Here is a 22,674-nt window from a genome sequence, read left to right as displayed (position 1 = left end):
CCTCATTGAGAGTTCAGGGATTAAGTGGTAGAAGGAAATCTTTGTGGTTACATGAATGAACCCCTGCCATTCCCTCGGGAACAGACTGTCCGTGTTTGTTTAGTGCCTCCTCAGCTGAGAACTGGAACTGGCAGAAATTCTACCTTAGATAAAATATTCTCGTAGGTATATGGATTGCACAGTGATACTACTCTCTAGCTTAAAATGTCTCTCTGCTGTTCATATTTACATCATAGTTCACCATTAATATTAGGTAATTCTTGTATTGAAGAACAGGATTTTAAAAATAGGTTCACATAGTAGCAAAATCAACACAGGTCAGTCAGTCTTTATGTTTCTGTTTTCCTTTTCTGATAGAGAGTAGCATTTGGGCGTATACAGAAGGACTCTTTAGGGCCCAGGGCAGTTTGGTTTCTAGAAAGTGTTTTAATGAACATAAAACCTTTGTGGACTTGCCAGCTGCTGACATGTTGCAGCCTGAAAAGTTTTTGTACTTCCTTACTTGAATATCTTTAAGCAATTATTTTGGGATGATGTAGTTAATGCAGGTCTGTGTAGAGGAGAAAATGTCTCTGTTAGGCCATCATAGAAGGATAATTGTTTTTATTTGGGGAAAGAAGCAATTGCCTAGAGAATTGGAAGGCTGCCTCTTAAGTAAGAGAGAGGAGAGTGCTGAAGTTTAGGCTTTTACATAATAATTTATGTGGTTCTGTTTTTACAGTCACTGTTACTTTTCCAGTGAAAATGATTTCACACCTGTGGGAAGTCTTACCAATCTGGCTAAAGTTCTATAATTGTGGAAAAAAAATGTATTGTGAAACTAGCATTATAAATTAGCTTGTTTTCCTGAGTATATCACAGAACAGTGTTTTGATCTATTTAATAATTTTGTGGCGTTTTTTAAAGAATTAATGAGTATGTACATAGAAATAGGGACTTACTGAATACTGGTTTTTTGTTTTGTTTTGCTGAGGAAGGTTCACCCTGGGCTAACATCTATTGCCAGTCTTCCTCTTTTTGATGAAGAAGATTCACCCTGAGCTAACATCTGTTAGTCTTTCTCTATTTTGTGTGTGAGCCACCGCCACAGTGTGGCCACTGATAGATGAGTGGTGTGAGTTGGCGCCCAGGAACCAGACCCGGGCTGCTGAAGCAGAGCTTGCCAAACTTAACCACTAGGCCACTGGGGCTGGTCCCCTGAATGCTGTATTTAATTGCACTCTTTTGGTACCTCAAGATTCCTATATATTTTAGCACATAATAAAACATAGATTGTGCATTGTGAAACAAAAGAAAAAATAACGTATAATGCATGGAATTATATATTATCCACAAGTATAATATTAATCCATTGTATGTATCTTTCTCCCTCCTCTTCTCCTTTCCTGGGTTCAATAGGTATTTTCTTACGTTGGAACAGATCCTCCAAGTATTTGGATGAAGCATATGAAGAAATGGTTAACATCATTGAATATAACAAGGAATTACAAGCAAAAGTAAATATCCTTAGGAGGCAGTTGGCAGAATTGGAAACTGAGGATGGGATGCAGGAGAGTCCCTGAAAGATTGCCCCCTGACACTCTTCAGAAGGACCTTCCCGGACCTGTATCCCACCTCTTTCTCCTTTTGCCCTTCAGTTCACTTTTACACAATAGCCTTGAACGTAAGGCTTTGGATGTGGGAACCTCTAGTGTAATGGATTTCTCAATACTTTATGAAAGAAACTTACTGTAATTATTCATGTTTCACGTGGCCTGTTAGGCCTCTTCATTTTGGGAGCAGGAAGGAGGTGCTAGTCATTTTATTTTATGTGAAACAGATGACCTGTTTAATGCCATTCGTGTTATACACCATTTCATCATAAGCTTTTCTCTGTGTTCACTTTCCAAACAGTGCTCCACACCAGTCAAGGGTACATGATTAATCTCTTTAGGGAGTATTTGTTGGTTAAAACACGATCAGACTTTTAACCATTCTGAATATAGAAATATTTTTCAAAACTGAAATGGTTGGTAAACCAAGAATTTCCTTTTTAACATGTCATTTCCAGTATCTTTGCCACATAAAATAGTCATTCTCTTTAAAATAGTCTTGGACTAATGAAGCTGAATTCATTCTCATTCTGGTTTGTCAAGAAAGGAAAATCTGAATATTTATTCAAGGTAAATTATTTTTACAAGGGCAACAGGTATAGTCTTCTGATATTTACATTAAGAAGAGGTAAATTTATTTTAACAGTAGACACTAAAAGTATGTGCAATATAGAAATCAAGTAGGAATTTGTTACTGATATGATATCGTTACTGTTGAATTGGTTTTTCAGGTTTTTGACCATAAATATTAAATGTGTATCAAATGCTGGATATAACATTAAACCATCATTTACAATAGATGTTAATTTGTTACATTTAAGCTACAAATATGGTTTCCTTAAACCAGAGATGCACTCCCCTTGTCTGAAGTTCTTATTGCTCTGGTTTCTGTAAGTATGTGTGTGTTATACTGTGTTCTAAGTATTCTAAGAGTTTACTAATACTAAGGTTAAAACTTTCATGGTGGCTTGAGCCTTTTGAAAATTTATCTTGACTCTGCTGATTTGTCTATTATATGTTAGGCAAATATAATTTAAGCAGAGGTGAAAGTTTATGAACATGATGCAGCTATGTTTTAAACTTCAGAAACAGATTTGAAGTGGTTCGACGTTAGAGAAACAGTGATGACTATATTTACGCTATGCTGGTTTATGCCCACAACTCTGAAAGGTTGCGGTTGAGTGCTTTTCATGTATGTTTCTGTTTTGTGGCACTTCTCATTTTAACAAATACTATCAATTCTAGTTTTCCTTTAAAAGGATAGTTGAAGAGTAATCTTTAATACCATTCCCCCCCATCTGTACATAACCATTTCAGAGTGAAGCACACCAAAACTGAACCCTGCTTTAGAGCTATGTATTGAGCTAAAAATATAATTTTTAAAAATTGACTCTAGCAAAATTTATGACCACATTAAGAAACCTTGGAAAGTGGCAAATACTTTCCATCTCTAGTTGCCTACGCTTTATCTTTTTTCTGTTTCCTCGACTTGTAGCAGAAGGCTAGACAACAATCCACAGTCAGCTCGCTTTTGGTCCATTTGCCTGCCTTCTCCTCTAAGCTTGGTTTTTGCCTGGACTGTGGTTGTGAATCTCAGGGCGTTAAAGCCCTCACCAGAAGGCTAGTAAGCAAGGAGCAGAGGAGACGTTGTCTTGCTATAGATATCTCTGTGTCATGTGAAATATCTGTAGTAATTTTTTAAAAGGGGAAATACCATAGCTTTTTTATGGCCTGTCGAAATTGTTCTGCATTTGTTCACGCAGTTGACCTTTTTATTTTCTCCTATTTTTGTCTCAAGATTAGATAGGAAGAAGGAGCTTTTTTCTTCTCAGTTAACAGACCCATAAGGAAAACCATCTAGAGATTTCTTTCGTGGTTCTTTAGAAGTGACTCTCACTGGTGATGTTGGTTGGCCGTAGGGCTTCCCTGGGTGGGAACTTTGGAGGGTGTTTTCATAGGTGTGGTCATGGAGAGACTATATGCCATCAGTTTATCCCCATCTTCCTGATGAACATTTTCTGTGCGAGCCAGAGTACAATAGTAGCATAGTGTTTCAGTTTCTTTTCTTTCTCTTATTGGGACAGCAGTCTTAAGCTATTTGGACAAGTTTGCATTTTAGTATTAATTTATAATTAGAGATTGTCCAAACGTCAGTTCTGTTTATAGATTGTAAAAACAAACTTTGGTATCAATGCACTTTTAAAGGAGTCATCTAATGCAAATATTAGGGTCTTCCCAAACTCTAAAACTCTGTCAAAAACAAGTGCACTATCAATATAACTTGAAGAGGGTTTTTACTAATATTATTAAGTTACCCATCCCTTGGATGAGAAGAATACATACAATGGATGTACGCATGAGAAGATACTTGTTAAACATTACGTTTGGAGAATTGCCATTGACTTTAAAAACTTTAATGAAGAAAATTGTGGCAGAAAGTGAGCAAGTAAATTGCCCCATAGGTGCCAATAATAATCAAGTGAGAATAATCAAGTTCATGTATATTAGGCATCTTCCATATTCATTTATGGTGAAGGCTGGTTTACCTTTTGGGATGCAAAAAGTAGGCCCCACAAAGAATATTTTAAAAATAAAAAGGATTACTACAGTCCTCTATCAGCAATACAAGGATCCTTAGATTTAAATTAATAATTTTTTAAGAATCAGAAGAACACAGTTGGTTGATTATATAAAAATGCTGTAGCTTTTTGGGTGGTAATACTTTTTAATAATTAATTGGTCAAAATTTTTCATTTTGATTTCATTAAATGGGAAGAAAACAGCAGAAATTCTAAAATTTAATAGGTGTAAAACAACCTGTAAATGTATTTTATTTCTAAGAAAAATTAGGCCTTTGAAGCAAGATTTTAAAGCACTTTTCAGGAAAACTTTGAAAGACAACAGACAGTCATTTCAGATCCTATCTGGGGAATTTAAAAACCTTTCTTTGAACTCTGAAGCCTGATTTACAGAGGTGATGTCATTGCTTTTCATTTCAAAGGATGAAGTTTAGTGAGATTTTAGTCTTTGATTCAGTCAGAATTTATAGTAAATAAAAATCAATATCATGGAAAAGATTTGACCAGTAGTTGTCTCTTGAAGTGAAAAATAGGAGGAACATTTTGCTGCATTTTAAAAAATCTGCTTAAAGGTGTGACTCTTGTAGGTGATCTAGTTTCAGGATTAGCTGTTTGAATTGTCAGTCTTCACTAGGTCATCAGGGTCACTTAGTATCAGACTTTAACCTAAGCAAAAGTTTTGATATCTACCCATCTCCAGTTTTAATGAATGAAAACTGCATGAGGATATTATGAGCACTCTTTATCAGAAAGTTATTTCCTGGACAAAAAAAATGGGCACTTTTTAGAATAGTTGACCCCTGTTCTGGCAGCTTTGAAATCTACCGGAGAATGAAGTCATTCAGCACGTCTGATACAGGTTTCTGCTATACCTCAAGACAACATAGATTCCTTATTGCTTTCTCTTTAACACGGGTCAGATCTTTTCCCCCTCCAGAGCTGGTATCTTAAGTGATTATCAAATAGTGTTTTTATGTAATTCAGCATCTTAACAAAAAACATTAAAAAGACTGATTTCTCCATTAATGTTTATTCCAGATGATATGAAATGCTAATTTTCTTGCAGTATCAGTTTTCTAATTTTTGTTTTCTTGAATAAAACTACTTCTGCCTTCACTCAGTCTGTATAATCTAGTGTCCACAGCATCTTCTTCCTTTAAACCAATAGTCCAGAGGAGACCCTCTGAAACTCTAGGACTAGGTTTCAGAAAGTCTAGACTTGTTATCCAAATTCCCTTCAAGAAACCCAACTTCCTGTTTTTGAGCTACCCTGCAGAAGTGTAGTTTCTGCTTAATTTACTGAAAGATAGTGGGGCTCACTGTAGACACTACATTATCCTGAAAAATAATTCCTGCTAAGAGCTTACTGACTTTTAGACCATTCTGTTGAACTATCTGTGGATACACAGATTAACTGTATTTGTGATTTGTAATAAAAACAAGTTGTGCAACACTGCCTGTGTCTGTCTGCCCAGGACACTTGCTTCACTTGTAAAATGCACATGTCTTTGGAGAGGATTATTCTACACAAGTACACCCTGAGTTTCATCCTTCAGAATCCTCTTAGATCAATTACCATCTACACTAAAAATGTTGTACTTGCACAACTTAGTTGTATAAGAAAAAAAAGAATATGTATTTCTTCAATAGCTGGGTATTTGGATTGTACTCTTGATATATTTGAATGTGACTCTTGGATTTAAGTGCACTATTATTCATGTCTTACACAATAAAATTGCACTGTATGGCAGATGTGTCTGTGATGTATGCTTTGCTAAAACCTCAGAGTGCTGGAAGTACAGGTTTCTGTGTTGTGAACCTGTCTGTATATAGTCTTAGGGAAAAATTCTGAACTTTTTAAAGTCTATGTAACATTTTAATATTATTTGTAATGTTCCCTAAGTGGTTAGTTCACCTCTGTCCTAAAACTGGAATCATTCATCTTGAGTTGGCTGCTTTGTCAAGCTTGGTTTACTGAATGAAGGAACAGTCGTCTCGAACGTGGTACTGTTATCTTAGTGTGTAAGATTTGTCTGTGGTGTTCCCCCTCTGCTTCAGAGGACTGTTGCACAGATACTAGTGTTAAATTTCTATAGACAATGGTGATAAAATTTGAATATATTCAAGTGCTGGTAAGTCTGTAGGCTGATTTTAATTTTTTCAAATATTTGTGAAGGTTTTGGCAGTGTCTCAATTAAAACTGCTGTATATATTTTGAATAAATTTAGGTCAGCAAAAAAGTTGCAAAATACTGCAATGATCTCCTATATACTGTTCACCTAGATTGTGTAATCCTTAACATTTTTTCACATTTGACTTAACACTCTTGAGTGTGTGTGTATTATTACTGCTATTTTGCTGAAACATTTGAGGTAAGCTGCAGACATCATAAACTTTCCACCTAAATATTTCACAGGTATCTCCCAAGAATTACAAGTATATATTATACATAATGTGTACTCAATATGTATTGATATCAATAAATCAGTGAAGGAAAAGGGAAAGCCCCTCTTTTGAGTAGATTGCCAACTATGAAATGTAGAACGATGAAATTAGAAAGTCACTATTTGGCAATAATCACAGTAATAATTGATCCAGGAGTCATCATCACTTACTAAATCATCATCAGATACTAAAACTAGCATGAAAGTTTGTAAGGAAAAGCATATAGTCTCAAAGTATCTGTCCATAAAATACTTCTTAGTTACAAAGGGGAAAACAGTAACTTTACAGTGAAGGAACCTGGTAGATACTACCTTATCCAAGCGTAATTAGCATGACTTGTAATGGGACATAGCAACATCATGTACCTTCTGATATAATCCACTGAGAACACAGTGCCACTTTTGTAACATTTTTGCAAAAACAACCTATATCTAAAGGAAGCATCTGGCAAACTTAAATTGAGGGACAGTCTACAAAACAACTGGTCTGTATTCTTTAGAGAAATAATGAAGCTTATAGAAGAAAAGGAAAGACTGACAACCTTTTTTAGGTTTGAAATTATTTATTTCTTTTTGCTGAGGAACATTCACCCTGAGCTAACGTTGATTGCCAATGTTCCTCTTTTTGTATGTGAGCTGCCACCACAGCATGGCCACTGACAGACAAGTGGTGTAGGTCCACGCCCAGGAACAACCCAGGCTGCTGAAGTGGAGCATGCTGAACTTAACCACTAGGCAACTGGGGCTGGCCCTCAGGAAATTTTTTAAAGCACAAAGTGAACAGAAAACAGCAGATGGCATCCATACAAAGCTATAAAATTAACATGAGAATCAAAATATTTCAGCTGATGAAAATTATCCCCCAATAAATGAAGCGTTAAACAGAAGAAACTGTAACAAACATTCCAAAAGGAATAAATAACTTTAAACAAAACTTCCAGGTAATGATATGTAAAAAAAAAAAAACATCTCAAATGAGAAATTACAAAACTCAACAGAAATAGACCAAAAATAAAACAGGAAGGTAGAAAAGAGTTGAATGAACTCAGGAAAGAATATGAGGAAGGAAAGAATATGAGGAATAAAGACAAAGTCATCTTGAGAATAAAATTACAAGATACTCAAGGGAGAACATGTGCAACAGAAAATTTATTAAAGAGTGTTGAAGAAAAGCGTGAAAGGCTAAGACTGGAAATAAAGATAATAAGCCAAAAGGATCACAGAGAAAGTTATCCACACCAGGAACACACAAAAAAGAGCCAATGTATGAGTAATTTGAGTCTCTGAAGAAGAACAACAAAGTAATGGAAGAGAACTAACATTTAAACCTATAATCCAAGAAAAGTTTCCACAAATAAAAGCCTGAGTGGAATTGGATCAAGATCGGTCAATTCCAAGACATGTCCTAATAAAATCCTAGACTTTAAGTATGAAAAGCAAAAAAGTCCCCAGGGCCTCTAGGTAAAAAGAATCACTTAAAATCAGGTCGCCATTAGAATTCTGAACAATGACATAACCAAGGAAGAATAAGGAGAACAGCATTTTCAAGAAATACAAAGAAAAAAGTATGAGTCAAGGATTTTATATCGAGCCAACCCGTACTTTAGGAATCAAAGCTGGTGAAAAGTTTTTAAGCATGCAAGAACTCAGCAAATGCTGTAGTCAAGAGCACTTCCTGAGAAATCTGTGAAAGGATGAGCTTCATCCAATTAAGAGATGATGGGGAAAACTATAGCTTAGGACTCTGAATATATTTAACTGTAGATCCAAGACTAAGATGAAGGTAGAGACAAGAGTGGAAGAAAATTATGTAGAAATTACATATTTTGACAAAGTAGATATAATGTAATTTTTAAAAAGAGAAAAAAAGAATAGCTCATTGACTGTCACTTAAGTAATGCAAGTCAAAGATATCATTTAAACCTAATAAATTGTATAGAATGTTAAGTGAGGACAAAGGTGTCCATGTTCACCTTTATAAATAGTGTTTTAAAGATGCCACTAGAAAAAAATCCAAATCTTTTTATATCCAATGAAATAAAAACTCCAAAGGAACAACATAAAGAAATACAGTAAATATAATACACACAGTAAATAAAACTATGACAGTTGAAACCAAACATCAGACATATCAATAAATATGAATGGGGTTGATTCATCTATTTAAAGGAAAGATCTTCAAATTGGCTTATAAAGCAAAACTCAACTCTGTGCTGTATACTGCAGAGAAAATTAAAACAAAGTGACTCAGGTTAAAAAAAGAGAATAGTATGCCAGTCAGGGTTTAATATATTACAAAGCCACAGTAATCAAAGCAGTGCAGTACTTCCATAAACACAGACATAAAAAGCAATGGAACAGAATAAAGAGCCCAGAAATAAACCCTTGTGTATTTAATCAAATGATCTTCAAGAAGGGTGCCAAGACCACAGAATGGGGAAAGGACAATCCCTTCAAAAAATGATATAGAGAAAACTAGATAGCCACGTGTGAAGGAATGAAGTTGGAGCATTACCTTATACCTATACAAAATTAACTCAGAATGGATTAAAGATGTAACATAAGACCTAAAATAATAAAACTCATAGAAGAAAACATAGAGGAAAATCTTCCTGTCCTCGGATTTGGCAATGATTTCTTGGATGTCACACCAAAAGCACAGGCAACAAAAGCAAAAAGAGACAAACGAGATTACATCAAACTTAAAAACTTCTGCACATCAAAGGAAACTACAGAGTGAAGCAGAAATGTACACAATGAGAAAAAGGATTTGTAAATGATATATTTAACAAGGGGTTAATATCCAGAATATTTAAAGAACTCCTACAACTCAGCAACAAAAATCCAAATAACTAGATTTCAAAATGAGCAAAGGACTTAAATAGACATTTCTCCAAAGAAGATGTACAAATGGCTAACAAGCCTATGAAAAGATATTTAACACTACTAATCATTAGGGAAATACAAATCAAAACCACAGTGAGATATCATCTCACACCCATTAAGATGGCCACTATCAGAAAAACAAAAAATAAGTGTTGAGTATATGGAGAAACTGGAACCCTTATGTACGGTTGGTGGGAATGCAAAATGATGAAGCCACTATGCAAAACAGCATGGCAGTTCCTCAAAAAATTAAAAATAGAATTACCATGTGATCCAGCAATCCCACTTTTGGGTATTTATTGAAAAGAATTGAAAGCAAGATCTCAAAAAGATATTTGCACACCCATATTCATTTCAGCAATATTCACAATAGCCAAGCAACCTAGATACCCACCAATGGATGAATGGATAAACAAAATGTGGTATATACATATAATGGAATATTATTCAGCCTTGAAAAAAGAGGAATTCCTGCCATATGCCACAACATGGATGAACCTTGAAGACATTATGCTAAGTGAAATAAGCCAGTCACAAAAAGACAAGCACTGTGATTTCACTTACCTAAGCTATCTAAAGCAGTCAAATGTGTAAAAACAGAATGTAGAATGGTGGTTTCCAGAGGCTGGGGGGAGGGGAAAATAGGGAATTATTGTTCAAATGGCTATAGAGTTTCAGTTTTGCAAGATTTTGAAAAAGTTCAATATTGTTAAGTATATTCACAACAATGCAAATATACTTAACTGTACACTTAAAAATGGTTAAGATGGTAAATTTTATGTTTTTCATCACTATTAAAAATAATTATAAAATAATGTGAGTTTAATACACCTACTTTCCAATTTTTAAATATTTTTTATACTACTGTAATGTTCAGGAAAAAATAAGCCATTGAAAAAGCATATACAGTGACATCAGCAAACTGATAAAAAAGGCAGATCCAACCTCTTATCCACACACAGAAACATCAAAAAACAAACTTCAGAACCAAGTTTGTCAGAACTCTGGAAAACAGTCAAAGTTTACAGCAACCAAGCAAATGCTGAATAAATTGAAAGGCAACTTGAAAACCATAGGAAAACGTTGTGGCATTTTTACCTGTATTTCACCTGTGGCATTTTGTCCTACCCCTTCTCCAGCACAGTCACGGTGTTTAAACAGTGCCAGCCAGTGTTACCATTGTGGACCCATGGTGTGAGGTTCTGAAAGGAGTGGAGCAGACCTTAGTCAAAAATTATTGCTTATGTTTGTTGTAACCTGTCTAAGGAATACCTAAAGGACTGACAGAAGATGTTTATCTCTGTTTCACCTAACTCAGAGATCAGGCTGAAAAGGCAGTGGACTTTGATTGCAAATATTTCAAGGAGAACTAACAACCGACAAACAGCTGGGCAAAACATTATAGTCAAGATATATAATAGTCAAGATACCTAAGGCCTGGGAGGAAAAGCTGGGGGAGATTCTTTGGGAAATTAAGACATTCAAAAGAACTCATGTGTATGGGGTAATTTAGAGGGCCACAAATATGCATAAGTTAAGATGCATGCTTAGAAAAGTGTTGAGAAGACCCTAAGTTTTCACGTAGGAGTGATTCCCAGGGTCAATGCAAGCCTAGTGTTGAAGGAGAACCCCAACACAGAACTGATCTGCAAAGACTGGAAAAGGTGTTTTTTGTTTGCATTTTTAGTTATTTTTGTTAAACTTCTGGTATTCAAAGAAATCTCTGCCAAAACATAAGATGAACACAACCTGAAGGAACAGAGACCTTAGTGACCACACATGACAGGGAATATAATCTTTGCAAAAATAGTTTTAAAAAGTAACTAAACAAATGGACTCCTATAGCCTTCAAAAATAATAAACAAATAAACCAAAAAAGTTCCCAGCAAACTGTGAAGAAGGGTGAGAATCTAATTTCCAGTAGTAACACATTATAACATTCAAATATCCAGTTTTCAACAACAAATCACAAGGCATGGAAAAAAACGGAAAGTATGGCCCATTCAAACAAACAAAATAAATTGAAAGAAACTATCCCTGAGAAATTCCAGATGTCAGACTTACTGGAAGAAGAGTTTAAAATGACTGTCTTCAATGGGCATAAAGAGCTAAAGATAAATATAAACAAAGAATTGAAGGAAATTAGAAAAATGTATGAACAAATATAATCAATAAAAAATTATTAAAAGGAAACAAATTCTGGAGCTAAAAATGCAACAACTGAAATGAAAAATTCACTAGAAGAGTTCAACAAATTACTCGATCAGGCAGAAGAAAGAATCAGCAAACTTGAAGAGAGGAAAATTGAAATTATCCAGTCTGAGGAGCAGAAAGAAAAAGAATGAAGAGAAGTCAATAAGCCTAAGAGAATTTGGGACACCATCAAGAGGACCAACATACGGTTGTCAATGAAAGAGAAAAAGGAGAAAGGAGAAGAAAGATTGTTTGAAGAAATAAGGGCTGAAAACTTCCAAATTTGAAAAGAAGACATGAATTTACAAATCCAAGAAACTCAATGACCTTCAAATAGTATAAACTCAAAGAGATCCACATTGAAACACATTATAATCAAATTATTGAAAGTCACAGACAGTGAGGAAATCTTGAAAACAGTGAGAGAATCAACACACACAAGGGATCCTCAGTGAGATTATCAACTGATCTCTCATCAGAATCCAAGGAGGCCAGAAGGCAGTGGGATGATATATTTAAAATGTTGGAAGAAAAAAAAAAAAGGTCAACTGAGAATTCTATATCCAGAAAAATTGTCCTCCAAAAACAGTGAAGAAATTAAGATATTCCCAGATAAACAAAAGCTCAAGGGGTTTGTTACTACTAGACCTGGTCTACAAGAAATACTAAAGAAAGTTGTTTAGGGTGAAATGAAAGAACACTAGAAAATAACTCAAACTCATATGAAGAAATAAATATCTCTGGTAAATGTAAAAAATGGGCAAATAAAAAAACCAATATTATTATAATTTTGATTTGTATCTCCACTTTTAATTTTCTACAAGATTTAAAAGACAAAAGCATAAAATAATTATAAATCAATGTTATTTGGCACACAATGTATAATGATGTAATTTGTGATCTCAATAACAAAGGGTGGGGGACAGAGCTGTATAGGAGTTAAGATTTTGTATGCTATTGATAGCAATTCAAATGAGATTGTTATAACTTTAGGTTGCTATATGTAATGCTTATAGTAACCACAAAGAAAATATCCATAGAAAAGGAAATGAGAAGGAAATAAAAAATTGTCACTACAGATAATCAACTAAACACAAAAAACAGCAGTAATGGAGAACATGAGGGGAAAAAAGCTACAAGACATACAGAAAACAAATAGCAAAATGGCAGAAGTAAGTCCTTCCTTATCAGTAATTACACATAAATAGATTACATTTTCCAATAAAAAGCAGGTAATTGCCAAATCAATTAAAAAAAACACCATGATCCTCTGGGTAGGTAAGGTTTGTTCAATATTCAAAAATTAATTAATGTAATCTATCACATTACAGGCTAAAAGAGAAAAATCACACAATCATATCAATGGATTCCAAAAAAGCATTTAACAAAAGCCAGCTTGAATTTATGATAAAAACTCTCAGCAAACTAAGAACAGAGGAGAACTTCCTCAATTTGATAAAGAACACCTACAAAAAGCTTGTAGCTAACATTATTCTTATTGGTAAAAAACTGGTTCTCCCACTAAGATCAGGAACAAGGCAAGGATATTCCCTCTCACCACTCCTTTTCAACATTGTAGTGGAAGTCCTAGCTAATGCCATAAGACAAGAAAATGAAATTAAAAGTATACAGATCGAGAAGGAAGAAGTAAAACTGTCTTTGTTTGCAGCTGACATGTTAATCTATGGAGAAAATTGGAAAGATTTGACCAAAAAAACTGGAACTTATAAGCAATTATAGCAAGATCGCAGGATACAAGATTAATATACAAAAGTCAATCATTTTCCTATATGCCAGTAATGAACAAGCGAGATATGAAATTAAAAACACAATACCATTTACATTAGCACCTCCCCAAAATGAAATAATTAGGTATAAATTTAACAAAATATGTACAAGATCTATATGACAAAAACTACAAAATTTTGATGAAAGGAATCAAAGAAGAACTAAGCAAATAGATTCCATGTTAATGGATAGGAAAATTCAATATTGTCAGGATGTCAGTTCTCCCCAAATTGATCTACAGATTCAATGCAATCCCAATCAAAATCCCAGCAAATTATTTTGTAGATCAACAAAATAATTCTAAAGTTTATTTGGAGAGGCAAAATAAGCAGAATGGACAGCACATTATTAAAGGAGAAGAACAAAGTCAGAGAACTGATGCTACCCAACTTCAAGACTTACTATAAAACTACAGCAATAAAGACAATTTGGTACTGGTGAAAGAACAGACAAATAGATCAATGGAACAGAATAGCGAGCCCAGAAATAGACTCATACAAATGTGGGCAACTGATCTTTGACAAAGGAGGAAAGGCAACACAATAAAGAAAAGATAGTCTTTTCAATAAACGGTTCTGAAACAACTGGACATCTACTTTCAAAAAGAAAAAAAGATAATCTAGAACAGACCTATGCCTTTCACAAAAATTAACTCAAAATGGATCATAGACCTAAATGTAAAATGCAAAACTATAAAAATCCTAGAAGATAACATAGGAGAAAACCCAGATAACCATGAAGATGGTGATGACTTTTTAGTTATAACACCAAAGGCAAAATCCATGAAGAAAACCATTGGTAAGCTGGACTTCATTAAAATTAAAAGGTTCTACTCTGTAAAAGACATTTTCAAGAGAATGAGAAGACAAGACACAGATGGGGAGGAATTATTTGCAAAAGATGTATCTGATAAAGGACTGTTATTCAAAATATGCAAAGAACTCTTAAAACTCAAAAATAAGAAATGAACAATCCAGTTAAAGATAAGCAAAAGATCTATATAGATACAACACCAAAGAAGATATACAGATGCCAAATAAGCATGTGAAAAGATGCTCAAAATCTTATGTCAATAGGGATTTGCAAATTAAAACAACAGTGAGTTATCGCTACGTACCTATTAGAATAGTGAAAATCCAAAACACTGACAATTGCTGGTGAGGATGTGTAGCAACAGACTCTCATTCACTGCTGGTGGGAATGCAAAATGGTACAGCCAGTTTGGAAGACAGTTTGGGAGTTTCTTACAAAACTAAACATATTCTTATCATACAATCCATCAACTGAGCTCCTTGTATTTACCCAAAAGGAATTGGAAACTTACGTCTACATGAAAACTTGCACAAGGATATTTATTGCAGTTTTATTCGTAACTGAGAAAGTTTGGAAGCAAACGAGAGGCCCTTCAGTAGGTGAATGGTTACATAAACTGTGGTATATCCAGACAAGGGAATATTTTTCAGTTCTAAAAAGAAATAGAATGTTCTTCAGAGCTATCAAACTGCCAAGAGACATAGAGGAGATTTTAAATGCACATTCTTAAGTGAAAGAAGCCAATATGAAAAGGCTACATACTGTAGGATTCCAGCTGTATGATATTCTGGGAAAGGCAAAACTATGGAGACTATGATGGTTAATGTTATGTGTCAGCTTCACTGGGCCATGGGTGCCAAGATTAAACATTATTTTTGGATGTGTCTGTGAGGATGTTTCCAGATGAAATCAGCATTTGAATCAGTGGTCTTAGTAAAGTAGATGGCCCTCCCCAATGTGAGAGGTTATCATTCAATCCATGACGGGGCTAAGAGAACATAAAGCAGAGGAAGGGAGGATTGTTCCCTTCCTGCCTGCATGCCTGAGCTGGGACATCAGTCTTGCTCTTGGACTGGGATTAGCACCCTTGGCTTCCCTGGTTGTAAGGCCTTCAGACTTGCACTGGAATTACACCACAGACTTTCCTGGGTCTCCAGCTTGTAGATGGCAGATTGTGGGGTTTCTCAGCTCCATAATCTTATGTGAGCCAATTCCTCATAATAAATCTCTATCTATCAGGGCCGGCTCCGTGGCCGAGTGGTTAAGTTCGCATACTCCGCTGCGGTGGCCCAGGGTTCGGATCCTGGGAACGGACATGGCACCGCTCGTCAGGCCACGTTGAGGCAGAGTCCCACATCCCACAACTACAAGGACCTGCAACTATACAACTGTGTACAAGGTGGGGTTTGGGGAGATAAAGCAGAAAGAAAAATCTCTATCTATCATATCTATTTTTTTCTATTCGTTCTGTTTCTCTGGAGAACTCTAATACAGAGACAGTAAAAGATCAGAAGTAGTCAAAGTTTGGAGGGGGAGAGAGGGATGAATAGGAATAGCATAGAGGATTTTTAGAGAAGTGAAATTATTCTCTATGATACTATAATGATGGATACATGTCACTATACATTTCTCAAAACCCAAAGAATGTACAACACCAAGAGTGAAGCCTAACGTAATCTAAGGACTTTGGGTGATAATGATGTATCAATGTAGGTTCATTGATTGTAACAAATGTACCAATGTTGTTCAGGATGTTGATAGTGGGGGAGGTTGTGCATGTATGGGGGCAGGGAGTATGTGAGAACTTTCTGCTCAATTTTGCTGTGAACTCAAAGCTGCTGTAAAACATAAAGTCTATTATAAAAAAATGAAAACCATGATCCAAGTATATGCTGTCTACAAGAGACTCACTTTAGATCTAAAGACACATATACATAGAAGATGAAAGGGTGGAAAAAGATATTCCATGCAAATTGTAACCAAAATATCAGAAAAAAATAGACTTTAAGTCAAAACTGTTACTGGACATCTGCTGTACAACATTTTGTCGTAGTTAACAATACCAAACCATGTGCTTAAAAATTTGTTAAGAGGGTAAATCTCATATTAAGCGTTCTTATCACAATAAAAATAAAGAAGTAAAGAAAGACATATAAGGATATTTTGTATTGATAACATTTATGCAGAAGATAGAACAATTATAAATATATATGCATCAAACAACAGAGCCTCAAAATATGATGTAAACATTGACAATAATATTTGGAGTCTTCAATAACCCACTTTGAATAATGAATAGAACAACCAGACAGAAGATCAGTAAGGAAATAGAGAATGTGAACAGCGTGATAAACCATTTATACCCAACAGACATAAACAGAACACTCTACCCCACGACAGCAGAATACACATTCTTCTCAAGTGCTCATGGAACATTCTCCAGGATAGACCATGTGTTAGGCCACAAAGCAAGTCTTAAATTTAAAAAGCTATAAATTATATCAAGTATCTATTCCAATCACAATGGAATAAAATCAGAAATCAATGACAGAAGGAAAACTGGAAAATTCACAAATATTCAGAAATAAAACAACACATCCTTAAACAACCAATGGGTCACAGAAATAATCACACCAACAAATTGGATAACCTAGATGAAATGGACAAGTTTTTAGAAACACACGATCTATCAATACACATTCATGAAGAAATAAAAAAAATCTGAATAGACTTATAACTAGAAAAGACATTGAATTAGTAATAAAAAACCATCCAACAAAAGAAAAGCCCAACAGCAGATGGCTTTCCTGTTAAATTCTTCTAAACATTTAAAGAATTAACACAAATCCTTTCCAAACTCTTCCAAAAAATAGAAAAGGAAGGAATACTTCCTAACTCATTCTATGAGGTCTGCATTACCCTGAAAACCAAGCCAGATAAAGTTATAATGAGAAAATAAAATTATAGACAAATATCCCCTATGAATATAGATGCAAAAACCCTCAAAAAATACTAACAAACTGAATCCAACAGCATATTAAAAGGATTATACATCACAACTAAGTGGGATTTATCCCAGGAATGCAAGCGTTGTTCAACATAAGAAAATCAATCAATGAAATACATCATATCAATAGAACAAAGGAAAAAAATTACATGATCATCTCAATTGACACAGAAAAGACATCTGACAAAAGCCAACACAGTTTCATGATAAAAACATTCAGCAAGTTAGAAATAAGGTGAATTTCCTCAACAGGGCATTTGTGAAAAACCCACAGCTAACATACTTAATGGTCAAAGACTGAAAGCTTTCTCTCTAATACCAGGAACAAGAAAAGGATGCCCACTTCAACCACTACTATTCACTATTTTACTGGAAATTCCAGCCACAGCAATTGGGTAAGCAGATAAGTAAAAGACACTCAGATTGGAAAAGAAGTAACGTTATCTCTGTTTGCAGATGACGTGAACTAATATGTAGAAACTGGAAGGATTCCACAAAAAAAGATGGTTAGAGCTAATAAAAGAATTCAGCAAAGTGGTAGGATAACACCAAAATTAGTTGCATTTCTGGCAATGAACAATTTTGAAAAGGAAATTAAAACAATTCCATTCACAATGGCATAAAACAGAATAAAATAGTTAGGAGTAAGTTTGACCAAGAGGCCTAAAGATTTGTACACTGAAAACTACAAAACATCGCTGAAAGTAATTAAAGACATAAATAAGTGGAAAGACATCCTGTGTTCATGAATTGGAAGGCCTGCTATTGTTAAGATGAAAACACTGTCCAAACTATCTACAGATTCAATGTAATTCTATCAAAATCTGAATGGCATGGTTCTGCAGAAATAGAAAAACCCATCTTAAAATTCATACGGAATCTCAAGGGACCCCAAATTGAAAAAACAATCTTAAAAAAGAACAAATATGGAGGACTCACACTCCGAGATTTCAAAAATTATCACAAAGCTATAGCAGTAATCAACAAAGTATGATACTGGCATAAAGACAGATAGACAGACAAATCAAACAGAATACAGAGCCCAGAAATAAAGCCTCACGAATATGGCAAATGGTTTTTGACAAGGGTGCCAAGACCATTCAGCGAGGGGAAAGGACAGTCTTTTCAGCAAATGGTGCTGCAAAAACTGAATATCCACGTACAAAATAATCAATTTGACCCTCCTCTTACACCGTACACAGAAATTAGATCTTTGATGGATCAAATCTGAACTTAAGAGCTAAAACTATAAAACTCTTAAAAGAAAACATACGGGAAAATCTTCATAACATTTGATTTGGCAATAATTTCTTGGACATGACACCAAAAGAACAGACAACAAAAGAAAGAACAAAGTGAACTGCATCAAAATTAAAAACTTTTGTGAGTCAAAAGACACTATCAAGAGAGTGAAAAGACAATCCACAGAATGAGAAAAAATATCTGCAAATCTGATGAGTTTAATATCCAGAATACATAAAGAACTTATACAACTCAATAACAAAAAAACAAACAACCTGATTCAAATATGGGCAAAGGGTTTGAATAGACATTTCTCTAAAGAAGATATACAAATGCCCAACAAGTACATGGAAAGATGCTCAAAATCATTAGTCATTAGAGAAATGCAAATTAAAACTACAATGAGATACCATTTCACATCCACGTAGCATGGCTATAGTAAAAAACCAAACCAAACCAACAAACAAAAATGCAAAATAACAAGCGTTATTACAGGTGTGGTGAAATTGAAACCCTAGTGCATTGCTGGTTAGAATGTAAAATGGTGCTGCTCCTGTGGAAAATAGTTCGAAGGTTTCTCAAAAGTTAAGTGAAGGGGCTTGACTGGTGGTGTAGCAGTCAAATTTGTGTGCTCCCCTCTGATGGCCTGGGGTTGGCCGGTTTGGATCCCAGGTGCGGACCTACACACTGCTTATTAAGCCATGCTGTGGTAGGTGTCCCACATATAAAATAGAGGAAGATGGGCATGGATGTTAGTTCAGGACCACTCTTCCTCAGCAAAAAATAGGAGGATGGGCAGCTGATGTTAGCTCAGGGCTAATCTTCTTCAAAATAAGTTAAATGAAGAACTACCATATGATGCAGCAATTCCACTCCTAGATTTATATCCAAAAGAATTGAAAGCGAGGACTCAAATAGATACTTCCACACCAATCTTCATTGCAGTGTTATTCACAATAGCCAAAGGTGGAAACAACCTAAGTGTCCATCGACAGAAACATAGTTTGAAGAGTTTTATCTCCCACATCACAAAGCAGAATATATAAGGGTGTGTGTGTGTCTGTGTGTGATGGCTAGTTTCATGTGTCAGCTCGACAGGGCCATGGGGTGCTCAGATATTTGGTTAAAGATATTTCTGGGTATGTCTGCGAGGGTGTTTCCAGATAAGATTAGTGTTTGAGTCAATAGACTGAGTAAAGCAGATTGGACTTCCCAGTGTGGGTGGACAGCATCCAACCCATTGAGGGCCTGAGTGGAACAAAAAGATGAGGGAAGGGAGAATTGACTCTCTCTGCCTGACTTCCTCAGCTAAGACATCGGTCTTCTCCAGGCCTCGCACTGGAACTTACACCTTCAGCTCCTCTCATTCTCAGGCCTTCAGGCTCAGACTGGAACTATACCCTGGCTTTCTTGGGTCTCCAGCTTAAAGATAACCGAGCATAGGACTTCTGAGCCTCCATAATCATGTGAGCCAATTTCTTACAATAAATCTCTTCATAAACATTCTTTCTGTTTCTCTGGTGAAGCCTGGGTAACGCAAGGGGGTTAAAAGCTGAAAATATCAAATACCTTATAAACTAACACAGTCCACTCCTTGGCTGTTCTGCATCTGTGCCCATCCTTCTAGACGTAGTTGGCCTTCCATTCTATAACAACAACTCTGCGTTTTCACCTAAAAAGATTTAACTATTCTTCAAACAGACAAAGATGCTGTTAGCTTCTGCCTAAAATGGTGAGATACAAAATCATTGTATAAGTCATTGTATCCCTCTCTGGGCAACATCCTTGGTATTCATTTCTTAGAAATATTAATTAACCTTAAAATTAAGTATAGTCTGACCTATAACCCTAAAAGCTAAATTGAAAATCTAACCACCATAAACAATTCTTATATAAACTAATAAGGGGAAAGGGGGAAGAGAGAGAATACACACACACATCGATGAAGGAAATAGGCATGCTTGCTACAATCCTCACTTTTATTACTGGTCATGAGGCTGCAGTTGATATTTCTAATTCCTTCTTCCACAGCCCATTTCATGTTTTCCTTACCTTCAACCAAAGCACCACCCTACTGTGCTTCTTTAGCTGGTGACGTGACTCAAACCTTCATTTCTGAAAGTTCTGTCATCAGGTCTGTGGCCTTTTTGTTGCTCTTGTTGTAAATTTTCAATCAGCTGTATTATTAGATGTGCTCAGACTAAGAGATGGCCCAGAGCACCCCCTGGTTTGCAGACATAATCCTCTCTCTTCTCACTGTGTCCCAATAACCCGGTTTTACCTTGGTAATCAAGATCAGTCATTTCAACCATAGAGGAATAAATACTCTTTGCCTGTTTAGTGGCGTGAGGAGCCCGAAATGGGAAGGTAGGAGCCTTCATTTCCAAATCAAACGCCGTTGTTATGCCCTTCGGCGGATGCATTCCTCCCTTGGTAAATAAGGCCTCTGATGAACAGACCTCAGAATTGTGAGGATGAGAAGCGTGTGTGTGTGTGTGTGTGTGTGTGTTTACAAATTTCCCCTTTTATAAGGATACCAGTCATATTGGATTAGGTTCCACCCTATTGACCTCATCTTACCCAATTACATCTGCAATAATCCTACTTCCAAATAAGGTCACGTTCTAAGGGTTGGGACCAGAGCTTGTGAATTTGGGCCTGGGGGAGAGGGGATGCAATTTAACACACAACCAATACTGTGACAGTGAATAATATATTCTACCCAGAGACAGTCAGAAGTATTACAGGCAAGGAAGGCAAATTTATATACAGAATATATGTCTTTTTCAGTGAGGACTAATTGCTTCCCCTTCCGTGATAAGAGATCCAATGTAATCAACCTGTTACCAGGTGGCTGGCTGATTTCCCCCAGAGAAGGGTGTCATACCAAGAGATCTGCATAAGATTTTGCTGTTGACAGGTTAGTAGTCAGAGTGGAGGTACCAGATTGGCCTTGGTCAGAGGAAGTCCATGGTGCTGAGCCTATGCACGGCCTCCATCTATGCCACCATGGCTACTTTGTGTCTACCTCCATTAGGCAAGAACAAGGATTGCTGGAGAAAGAGGCTAACTGATCCATAAACTCTATGATCTATAGAATGTGCCAACTTGTCCACCTGATTATTGAAAACCTGCTCTGCAATGGATGACCTTTGGTGAACATTCATGTGGGACAATAATATCCTCACAGTCTGTGCACGTTCTCAGAGGTCTATTTAAATACTTCTTCCCTAGATTTCCTTGATCTCAGTGTTTCAACTGTATTATTTACAAGTCCCTGCCAGCCAGCCAGCCAGCCAAATCAATAGTCATTGCCCATTATTAAATGTAAATCTGTGCTTCTGGCCATCTATAATTCCAGAAAAGTAGGCAAATATATCTTTGAAGTTCTGCAACCTAGGAGAATTTCTCCCCATGGGTCCAATATTTTTTCTCCTCTGTTAACTTGTCATATGGAATTCCTCAGTAGGCTGTAGAAGAGCTAAGGCGATGCAGCAGAAGTAGGTGTCAAAGGGATCAGAAACACCTGCTCACGCAACTCTGTAATGCCTTCTGAACCTGCCCAGGTTCCATCGCAAATACCACTTCCACTTGAGGATGGATTACTACCATACACACCCAACCTTATAGTGTAGTAAGGAAGATAACTCCCAGTGCATAATGGGTACCTCAGGTTGCATGAGTTCTTGATGGTCCATGGTTCATCTTGACCAGAGTTTAATAGCAAGCCAGAGGCTGTTTCTCAAAGGGAGAATGGTAGTCTAAAGAAGAGGGCGTTGCTTTGCCCCAAAACTCTAGAGTTATGGATTGTGATCTCCTAGTGAGACTTGTCAGAGACTTCATACTGCATTCCTGTTTGCCATAGACACTTCAAGTATCACTAGATCTCTAAGTGGCAATGCAGCTTGCACTGCATCCTGGACTTGTTGCAGAGCCTTCTCTTGTTCTGGTAACCACTTGGGACTAGCAGACTGATGGGTTACTATACAGTAAATGGGTCTAAGTAGTACACTCAAATGTGATATATGTTGCCTCCAAAATCCAAAAAGGCTCACAAAGCATTGTGTCTCTTTTTAATGGTAGGAAGTGCAAAGTTTAGTAAGTTGTCTTTCACCTTGGAGGGATATCCT

The 22,674-nt window shown here is 36.0% G+C and overlaps 1 protein-coding gene across 2 annotated transcripts in view; it reads left to right on the top strand.

Moving 5' to 3' along the window:
* Positions 1 to 5,921, top strand: part of MTMR9 (myotubularin related protein 9) — a 58,672-nt gene extending 52,751 nt beyond the window's left edge. For both annotated transcript variants that reach the window (XM_046656742.1, XM_046656743.1), the window contains one exon: positions 1,399 to 5,921. In XM_046656742.1, the coding sequence (XP_046512698.1) occupies positions 1,399 to 1,562 (164 nt within the window). In that variant the 3' untranslated portion in view covers positions 1,563 to 5,921. The remainder of the gene's footprint in view (positions 1 to 1,398) is intronic.
* Positions 5,922 to 22,674: the final 16,753 nt, after the last annotated feature.

This window comes from Equus quagga, chromosome 3, assembly GCF_021613505.1.
Source record: "Equus quagga isolate Etosha38 chromosome 3, UCLA_HA_Equagga_1.0, whole genome shotgun sequence".
NCBI classification, from domain to species: Eukaryota; Metazoa; Chordata; class Mammalia; order Perissodactyla; family Equidae; genus Equus; species Equus quagga.
Note: the sequence above shows the minus strand (reverse complement) of the source record. Positions and strands in the feature narration are given on the sequence as shown.